This window comes from Candida margitis (genome assembly GCF_024628925.1).
Source record: "Candida margitis strain CBS 14175 chromosome Unknown scaffold122, whole genome shotgun sequence".
Lineage (NCBI taxonomy): Eukaryota > Fungi > Ascomycota > Pichiomycetes > Serinales > Debaryomycetaceae > Lodderomyces > Lodderomyces margitis.
Genome location: NW_026261894.1, coordinates 1 through 10,049, shown reverse-complemented (window position 1 = coordinate 10,049; position 10,049 = coordinate 1). Strand labels below are relative to the sequence as shown.

The 10,049-nt window shown below is 38.0% G+C and overlaps 4 protein-coding genes across 4 annotated transcripts; 1 reads left to right on the top strand and 3 right to left on the bottom strand. All coding sequences in view use genetic code 12, as the record gives it.

Annotated features, from left to right (window-relative positions):
* Window positions 1-977: 977 nt before the first annotated feature.
* CANMA_004589 (uncharacterized protein) lies at window positions 978-2,267 on the bottom strand (the record flags this gene model as incomplete). Its single annotated transcript, XM_051816880.1, has 1 exon — window positions 978-2,267. One exon carries the CDS (start codon window positions 2,265-2,267, stop codon window positions 978-980), a length of 1,290 nt encoding a protein of 429 aa, XP_051669819.1.
* Window positions 2,268-2,736: 469 nt separating this feature from the next.
* Window positions 2,737-6,705, top strand: CANMA_004588 (translation initiation factor 3 subunit; the record flags this gene model as incomplete). Its single annotated transcript, XM_051816879.1, has 1 exon — window positions 2,737-6,705. The coding sequence occupies one exon, from the start codon at window positions 2,737-2,739 to the stop codon at window positions 6,703-6,705; it is 3,969 nt and encodes a 1,322-aa protein (XP_051669818.1).
* A 167-nt stretch (window positions 6,706-6,872) lies between these two features.
* On the bottom strand, window positions 6,873-8,240 carry CANMA_004587 (uncharacterized protein; the record flags this gene model as incomplete). The annotated part of the gene is made up of 1 exon (XM_051816878.1): window positions 6,873-8,240. The coding sequence occupies one exon, from the start codon at window positions 8,238-8,240 to the stop codon at window positions 6,873-6,875; it is 1,368 nt and encodes a 455-aa protein (XP_051669817.1).
* Window positions 8,241-9,136: 896 nt separating this feature from the next.
* On the bottom strand, window positions 9,137-9,964 carry CANMA_004586 (splicing factor SR family protein; the record flags this gene model as incomplete). Its single annotated transcript, XM_051816877.1, has 1 exon — window positions 9,137-9,964. The coding sequence occupies one exon, from the start codon at window positions 9,962-9,964 to the stop codon at window positions 9,137-9,139; it is 828 nt and encodes a 275-aa protein (XP_051669816.1).
* Between the last annotated feature and the right edge of the window lie 85 nt (window positions 9,965-10,049).

Sequence of the window (10,049 nt, the reverse complement as noted above, 5' to 3'; positions counted from 1 at the left end):
AACGATTTCAACACTAGCACTAAAATCAGCTCGCGGAAACAGGAAACGCCCGAGCAGCAATGTACGCACACAGAATTGTTTTATAGGAATCAACATTAAATCAGAAGAGTTAAACTTTTCTTCCTTCCTCTCTGACACGATCATGTGATCTGCCGCTATGAAGTTGAATATGTGTCTGTTGGTTCTAGTTGTGGATGTTCCTCTAGATGCAACTCCAATTAAATTGTGAGACACAAAAAACACGAGGGAAATGTGGACGAAGTTGCCAAATGAATCTATATACGACGACTTTTCTTTCCATCTTGAGCAGCAATAATTGTCTAGGTCCATGCACAATTTCCTTACGATAGTTTTAGTGTCTTGACATAGACAACCTTGCATTGGTGGTTTGTGAAAGCTTAACAAGTTTGATATGCTCCTAGTAATTTTGACAACGTTGGCAACCTCCGTTTGGACTAGTCTTTCCATATCTAAAGAATACATTTCTCTTAATCGGTCAACTATGTATTTATCTGTTACCGCAGGTTTATCATGAACCATATCTGCATATTTCTTCTGTACAATCCTTAAATTCTCATTAACTTTTGATGAATTCTCCAATGATTTGGCAAAAACTTTAACAACAGTATCAACGCCAAGACTTTCGAACAACAAGTCCCTTGCTATGTGAGGAGAGTACGGCGAGGTAGTAAACAGCATTTCGTATTTAAGTGTGTAACAAGTAAATCAGTCAGTGAGTGGTGTATCGAATTCTTTCTCAGTAAAACATGTTGCAAAAACAAACTATCCCCCAATAAAAAAAAATTGACCTGATGCCATTTCGAGCACACAAAAGTCAGCACTATCGCCATTACACCATCAAGACTACTGCCACCTCATCACGGCAATCACCACCTTCCTATATCTTATAAAACACACCACTCTGTTTCCTAAATCCACTCGCAGGATCATAAAAGAGATACAAAAACAAAGCCATCTCAAGAGTCAAGTGGAGGTATATCAAATTCTTCTTCCCAGGTAAGGCACCACAAATCGTAAAGAGCATACAATTCAGCCCGCGTATACCACCTTTTGAGCCCAGTTCTTACCTCATTTGGCACTCCGCGATTACCAATATACTTGAATTCTGGCGCATTTTCGAGACTCACATGGGGAAAATGATAGCCAACGACCCCATATGGAAGATTAGGACTGAAAAGGCTCATGTTATGAGAAATAAAGGCATTGTCGAGAAATGCAGATGTCTCACACCACCAGTTAATGCTACTGTTGGGGTATTGGGGATACAATTCACATATAGCTCTTGCTTCATGCTCAAGACTAGTCCGGGTTGAAATGACGAGAGCTCTTAATTTATCATGGCTGAAGTATTTAAGACTCTCAATACCAGAAGGTGCATAAGTGTCGCCAGCAAATCGTAAGCATAACACTACCAATTTAGGATACTCTTCTTCTAAGCGACGATTGGTAAACAACATTATTGGACAGAAGTCGCCATGTATTGACAACTCCCGAAGGCAAGCAGTATCGAAAACTTTGCTCAACGGGTATTTTAATGTCGTGTGCCAGGTATAATAACTGTGGATTCGCAACACGTGTAACTTGAAAGTAAAGAGGAGACTTCTGTACTTATGATTGATATAAATGTAAAGGGTTAGCTCGATCAAGCTATCGAATTGATTAAGAACTTCTAGTGACTTGAAACCACCTCCGAGAGAAAGTTTAAGCACTTTCGGATTATCAAGTTTGGTGTGATCAAGACAATTCTCATTTAGCGGTGATACAAATACTGTATCACGATGGTAAGTTTCCAACCATTCGAGAATGTTATCGCTGACATCTTCACGAACTAAGGCACGGTGTCTGGATCTAATGATCTCTAAGGATTTAATGGCCATGAAATGTTTTAAAGCAGATTTGATGACACGCATATCATGGCCGTCTACTTCTAGACGGTCAATCACCTGAGTTGCATCCATTTTCTCAAAATACCTTTCAAAGGTGTCAAATGATATGATAGTACACATGTTGCTTTTGCGATTGTTGATGTTCTTGGGGTAATGAAACTTCACTTTCAAGCCATTGGGGTTGATTAGCTCTTTCCTCAAGGGCTGGGGGTAATACACATAAATATTTCTGTACAACTTGGACTTTGCAATGAAGTAAAACTTGGAATGTAATGGAGCAAGCGCCAAAGCTTGGTGTTGATTAATATGGTTGAATACTTCTTTTAGTGCCTCATATGGAAGGCTTGTTAGTGAGGCCATCGCGTTAAATCGAGTTCAACCTTTTTAGAATCAGTAGCGACTTGACTGAAAGGTTATTATCTCTGTTGGGGTTTAATGCTCTATTGGGGTTTAATGCTCTGTTGAGGTTTAATGCTCTGCTATAGTTTCCTCATCCTGCACTCTGACACCACAGCGTTAAATTTGGAAATATTGGATGCAAAATACTTGCCAGTGCACAGAAGTGCTGTGTTGGTGGCAAAATTTAAATCCTACCATGCGCTATAGTGAACAATATATCGCATATGCAATACGCCTTTCCAACATGAACTATGTTGTAACGTGTTTGGTGTGTTACCTGAAGCAGTTTCTATTATCTTACTAAATTGTTCTTTCATATATTGTCGCTGCAAGAAAAACAAGCCAACAAAAATAAAATAAAAATAAAATAAAAATTTTTCAGTTGAACCGAATAGCCGACCATTAGATACTACAATTGGGGACTCGCACAATGTCTAAGGTGGAGAAGATTTCGGAAACCCAAGAGGAGCAAGCTACAGCTCCAAAAGAACTCATGTTGAAAATTGAGTTACCTCTGGTTTTGGATACGGAGCAAAAAGAGTTGTCCATCACCTCCCATTATGAGGAAAATGTCGCCGACTTGAGACAAACATTTGCGGTATTACCAAAAACTCGAAACTTGACAAATTATTCAATACACGTGCAAGGTATTGATGTTGAAAGTCTTGGCGAAATCGTTTCATTTGCCGAAATTATCGTTGCGTTACAGTTGGGAGACGTGGAACAGTTGCGGGTGCAAATCATAGCCAAAGCGTACAATTTGGCTTCAGTATACGAACAGATTAGTAAGTTCAGAGATACTATTGGCCTACACTATATTGATAGTGTCTGTACTGATATTGGCTCTCAGGGGGGTGTTTCTAAGTTCAACAGTATCGAGTTGGACCAATTGAAAGTTAGAGAAGAACCCCAAGGTGAAAGCAAGGGGGGTTCAGAGAGTAAAGAGTCAACACCATTATCCAAGGAAGAGGAAGGTCTTTTGGCTACAATTGTTGATTCATTGTCTGTCGAAAAGGGTACAGATTTAGTGAGCGAAACCAAATTCGACAAAGTAAACAACGTTGTCAAGTTACCAATAAGATCACTCAGTATCTCCCAATGGTCACCTGTGCCCATATTTCAGAATAATAAGGGTGACCTTTTGTATTTGACTTTGCAGACATTAGAAAATGAAACTTTCAACATTACTTGTCACTTTTCTGGGTTTTTTGTCAACAAATCGTCAACAATTAACTTTAACCCCAATATCAAAATCAACGAAAAGGGTAAATTTTTCAAAAATTACTTATTGTTTGATTTGGTTTCTTCGTTATCACCATTGTTTGCTTCCACTATTGTTGAAAATGAGGTTAAGTTGACCACTTCAACCGAATATCCTGAGTCGTATCTTTTGCCCTATAATTCATTCCTTGCCCATCCTTGGATTGTGGATGAATCAAACTTGAAAAGCACCCCTGATGTATCTAGATCTCAATTGCCATTGATCAATAATGGTGTCGATGGGTCTGATTTTATTAAGGAATGGAACAATGAATTCCAAAGTATTAAGGAGCTTCCATCTTCGACTTTTCAAGAACGGATTATTCGCGACAAGCTTATTCAAAAGACATTGTTTGAGTTTACAAAGTCTGCAACTGAAACAGCCATGCATATTATTAAAGGTGATATTGCTCCTATGAACCCGACTGAAGAGGAAGACAAGTATATTTATTTGAAAAATGGAGTTTTCTACTCTACTGGAGCATCGACTGTGGATGGATTTGAAAATACTGGTGCAGAAGAAGCTTCGAGATACGTGGCTTCTAAAGATCTCGCTGGTGTTAAAATCATCAATAGACATGACGTTAGAGGATTATCGACATTACTTACCTGTGTGATTGACTATATGGGGAAACGAGTAGTTTGTCAAGCACCAGTTCCTGGAATTTTGGATGCCACAGTTGGCGAAGAGGAAGAAATTCAAGAAAAAGTCAAGTATGGTTCTTCGTCTGATGGGTCAAAGATTCTCGAAGATGAATCATTTGAGGAACCTTTGAAACAGGTTGGAGAAATTTTCCACTTGAAGCCACACAAGGTAAAATTATCTGACGAAATCCAATCTCAAAATAAATTGGTTGTTTCAAAGGACACCAAGGGATTAACGGGAACCGATGGAAGAAAATACGTTATTGAATTGTATCGTACTGCTCCCCGTGATATTGAATTTATTGAATCAAATTTTAATCCGGAAGATTCCCAATCTTATCCTCACGGAGAAGCTTTGCTTAGACATGAAGCAGTTAATGAGTGGTGGAAACGTAAAGTATCGGCCCTTTTCAAAGCTGAGACTGAAAAATTGGAAAAAGAAGGTAAACTTGACAACAAGGAAGGTGAAGAAAAGCCCCAAATTGCATTACCTACTGATCAAGTTGTGTTCAATCCTGATGCATTTTCAACATCTTTTGAATCGGATCAAGATAGAGATGAAGTGAGGGAAGTTTCCAAGTTTATCAAAGACAAGTTGATTGTCGAATTTTTGGATAATGTGAAACAACAATTGCCACCTTTTGATGGACAACAGTTGACTGAGCAGTTGCATAGACATGGTATCAACATGAGGTATTTGGGATATATTGCTGAACAATTGGTGGCAAAGACAAAAGAGTATAAGCTGGAGATTGAGAAGTTGATTTCGGAAAATGTTGCGTTGGTTAAAAAGGTTAAGGAAGAGGAAGATCAAAAGAGAAAGGAAGAGGAAGAGAAGAAGGAGGAAGAGAAGAAGGAGGAAGACGCAGAAGAACAAGAGACGGATTCAAATGCAACTTATGAGTTAGCTATTGCTAATTACAACGCCACTTATACCATTGCCATTCATGAAATGATTGCCAGAGCATCTAAGCATATCTTGAGAAAATTGATAAAGGGAGTCCCTACTTATCTTGTTCCCTCAGCAGTGGCCCATTTCCACAATTGTTTACTTGGTGGTGCTATCACTGAGCAACCAGCGGCTACTTTGGATGACTCCGTTGCTTCATTCTACTCCGATAATGAATTATCATTTACCAAACTTGGACATAAACAAGTGGTCAATTTAGTATCTGATGAAGTCTATGCCAGATTTAGATTCAAGTTGCCTAACAATTGGGTCGATGATATTGTTCGTAAACCACAGTTGTTGCGAGAGATTGCCTTCCAATTTGGTATTCAATGGAAATCGCATAATTATGCATTTACCAAAGAGCAATTTGATGTCGCTGAAGAACAAGTAGAAGTTGAAGTAGTTGAAAGGAGGTCAACATCCTCATCCTCCTCATCTTCATCCAAGAAGTCAAAAAAGAAGAATTCTCCCCAGTCACAACTTGTTTCCAAGTTGATCAAGCGTCAATCGACTTTCATTGCCGATGATATTGTTTCATTCACGCCAATCATTAAAGATTCATCGTATAAATCAACCATCATTGATGAAATATTCGCTAGTGCTAGAGCCCAATTAGTTTCAGGCGATAAAGAAGTTGGTATGTCTATGTTTACTGAATTGGCGGCCATTCATGAATCCATTTATGGCAAAGTCAATCCCGAAACTGCCAAATTCTACACATTACTTGCACAAGTTTACCAAGAATTAGGTATGGATTATGATGCGGCATTGATTGGTCGTAGAGCGGTTATATTGTGTGAAAGATCATGTGGATTTGATAGTCATGATACGATCACTGCCTATATGAATCAAGCATATTTCGAAGGTGGTAATGAACAACCAATGAATGCTTTGAAATTGTACAAACAAGCAATTGATACCTGGTCATTGGGGTATGGAGTCGACCATCCAGCCATTGTCAATACCTTGATTAATTCTTCAGAAGCATTAATGAAGGTGAAACAATACAATGGAGCTAAGCAGTTGTTGCAGCTTGCATTGAAGTATAGTCAAGACTTGAACAATGGACAAGATTCGGAAATCACGGCCTTGATTTATTTCCGAATTGCCAATGTTGTCGTTGCATCCAATGCCATTGCCCAATCGCAAGAGTTTTTCGATGTGTCTTATGCCATGTTCCAACGCTTGCTTGGTCCTCATGATGCAATGACGAAACAAGTTGGTAAATACCAAGCCAATATTGCGTTATATGTTGAGTACACTAAAGCGCAAGCTTCTAGAGAAAAGAAGTCGGCAAAATCAGCAGCTGCGTCATCGGGAGCCAATAGAGTTTTACAACAACAGCAACAACAATCGAAAGCTAAATTTGCATCCGCAGTTAGTGGTGGTAAACATCACCATGCGCATGCAAAAAATGGGCATTCGAAAAAGTCAGCCCAGGGTCCACCACAACCTGATCCATCAATTGCTAATAAATCAGTTGATGAGATTTTGAATTTTATTGAAGGTCATAAAAAGGCATCAAAAAAGAATAAAAAGTAAAGGGAGAGAACTAGGTGAATTGTGTAAGCAATCTCCGGATTATTTTTGTATATAAACAAATTGTAAATAGACGTTTTTTAGTATAAACGATCCATCGATTACAAAGAAACAAAGTCAACAGCTATGTGTATTTCTAATAGTATGTACATGTTTTATCACCATCTATATTAATTTTCTTTATCGTTATTCTCCTCGATTGTTTCTTCTTCATTGGCAACTTCAAATTTAATAGACACATTACGAACAAATCTATCGTCTTGTTTGATTAAATCAGTTAGAGTCTTTTCATACTGATTCAAAGTCAACAAATCAATCGATTTATTTTGCGTCAACAACACAAAATTGATATTTGTATTGGCACCTGAAGATAACACCGACAATTGTCTCAATTTAAATTGATTCAATTGGACATTGCTTGCCAATTCATGAGAAATTATATTCTCCACTTTATTATACAAGTCTGAACCTGGTTGCTCACCTCGGTCAATCAATTCATACCATGCTTCTTTCAAAGTATCCCAACCGGCTTTGATAATTAATACAGAGACCCCCATTCCACCAATAGAATCCAACCAGGCAATATTGAAAAAAACTCCTCCAGCAACTGTGAGCAACGCAACAATTGCTGTAAGTGAGTCCACACGATGATGCCAAGCGTTAGCTACAAGCACCTTTGAGTTTGTTTCAACAGCAATTTGCATTGTCTTTTTGTACAAAATCTCCTTGGCGACAATTGAACCAGCTGCTAACCAAGCAGCATTGATATTGGGGATTTCTCGATGCGTCGTTAATTCTGAGCCTGTGGGTGTGTGGGTGGTATGAGTATGGGAATGTGCATGGTCATGCGATGCTGATGCACCGCCTAGGTCAGCATGACTATGACTATGTCCAATGTTGACACTGGCGGCAATTTCATACATTTGGGTAGGAAGTACAAATTCAAAAATTTGCAACAATGACAACCATCCAACGGAGATACCGGCAAATAATAAAATGGCACTAACAGTAAAGGAACCGATAGTTTCAATCTTTCCATATCCAAAGGGAAACTTGGTCGGAGTGCCTACTTTCGCAGCAACATTGACAGTGGCCAAAGTCAAGAAATCAGCAAGCATATCACTAACTGAATGGATGGCATCAGCAACCAATGCTTGTGAGTGGAAAACTACTCCGCCAATTCCCTTTGATATAGCCAATGCAACATTAACTACAAGACCTATCCAAGTGATTCGAACAGCGGGATTTGATTTAATAGAGGCAGTGCCAGCAGCTAAAAATTCATTGGGCTCATGAGCAGAATGGTGGTGGTGATGCAAGAGATTGGCACCACTTGCATGTGAGTGCGAGTGCGAATCGGAATTGGAATTGGAATTGGAAGTGGAATCGGCATCGGCATCGGAATCGAAATGCGAATGCGAATGCGAATGAACATCTGTTTGGTGTTCTAACTTAGATGTATGTGTATGGGAATGGGAATTGTTGTGTTGTACGTGCTGCTGTCCATTACCATTATCCGAGGACGGTGAATTAGACATTTTATGTTGTTGTTGTTGATGAAGTGTGGGAAAAGTGGAAAAAAATTGGTGAGATATTACAAATGGTTTATGCTTATGTTGATACTGATGTTGATGTTGATATTGATGTTGATATGATTGTGGTTGTTGTTTCGTAGTAGTAGTAGTAGTTGTTGTTGTTGTTGATGTTGTTGTTGATGGTATACCAATTTTAATATGTAATTGATGAGATAGACTGACAGTACAACTGTTGCTATTCTTTTGAGGTGTAGATAGTAGATGTCTATACAATCTAGAAGTGAAAAGTGGTTGTAATTGATGAATGGTTATCAACATTTGTCATTTATTTACTCTTTCTCTCTCTCGTCGTTTGGAAATATTTTTTATTTTTATTTTATTTTTATTTTTATTTTATTTCTTTTGTTTCGTTCTTCGTTGTTTTTTGATTTGTAAAAATAAACAACAAAATTATTAGATTGATAGAGTTTGGGGTGGTGGGGGGAGGGGAACTTTTTCTTCTATCTTTTTAAATATGGGGGGTATAATGTTATGATGTAGCACATGTGACTGGATAATATTAGTATTAGTAATAGTAGTAGCAATAGTAGTAGCAGTAGTAGTAGTAGTAGTAGTAGTAGTAGTAAGTGTGATGGTTTAATACTCAAATGAATGATAGAAGAAAGTGTAAAGTAATTTTCAGTTTGTCTGTTCGTTTTTCTCTCTTTGTCTCTCTCCAGATTTTAATTTAATTTTTTAATTTTTATATTTTCATAATTCTTATTGAAAAAAGATTTTTGATTCTAGAACAACATCTACACCACCACCACTTATAACAATACTTCTACATATCACTTTGTAGCAACTAAAGTAAGATATAGCTCTACTATTTATATCTACCACCAGTAAGTATAACACACTCAAAATAACAGATTGAGTAACTTACTAGTATCTTGTTTAGTAGTTTCACCACCACTATATTCATATTCATATCCATCTGCATCTGCATTATCAGCAACAGAGCCAACATCACTACTACCAGCCACTCCTCCTGTTGTAGACTTTTGATCATTTAACTCATCCAACTTTTTCTTCAATTTCTCCAACTTGACAGCGGTATACATCTTATCCTGAGCTTCATACAACTGTTGCTTCAACCTCTGTGTTGGATGCCTAATATGCATGTAATTACACATTTCTCCCCTGTCACACGTATTAGTGTCATAAGCTCGACAATGAGCATCATGAAAATCTGCCACTGGTGACAAATCAGAATGTACCGGTCGACCATTAAACCACTCTTGATTCAACCTCGTATTGGCCAAAGATGCATCTTCGTCCGATGTAAATTGCACATAGACATTACCATTCAAATGATTATTCTCGTTTTCGCAAACCACCAAATCATATACTTCACCCATTTGGGCTAAATGAATAAATAGGTCCTGATAAAATAAATCAAATTGTTCCTGAATTTGCTTCTCGGTGATTTCTTCAGTTTCATTCTTGTTGAGTTTGGGATTTTGATATAGATTGGCTAGTAGGAGGGTTCTTGATTGGGTTGGTTTAATATGCTTCTTGGAACACTTTTCCCCGTGTCGACAAGCACCTATTTTGTTGTAGAATGCGCATGTTATTACTGAATCATTACTTTGATCTGGATATCCTCCTCTTGGTTGGTATGGTTGTTGATGTTGATGTTGACGATGGTTGAATCGTCCTCCTCGTTCTCTTCCATATGAGCTCATCTCTTTCTATTAATTGTTCTTGATAAAAACAAACTGACTTGTTAGAAACTGTTTTTCCTAGTGATGACGATCTTTTGTTACAGTT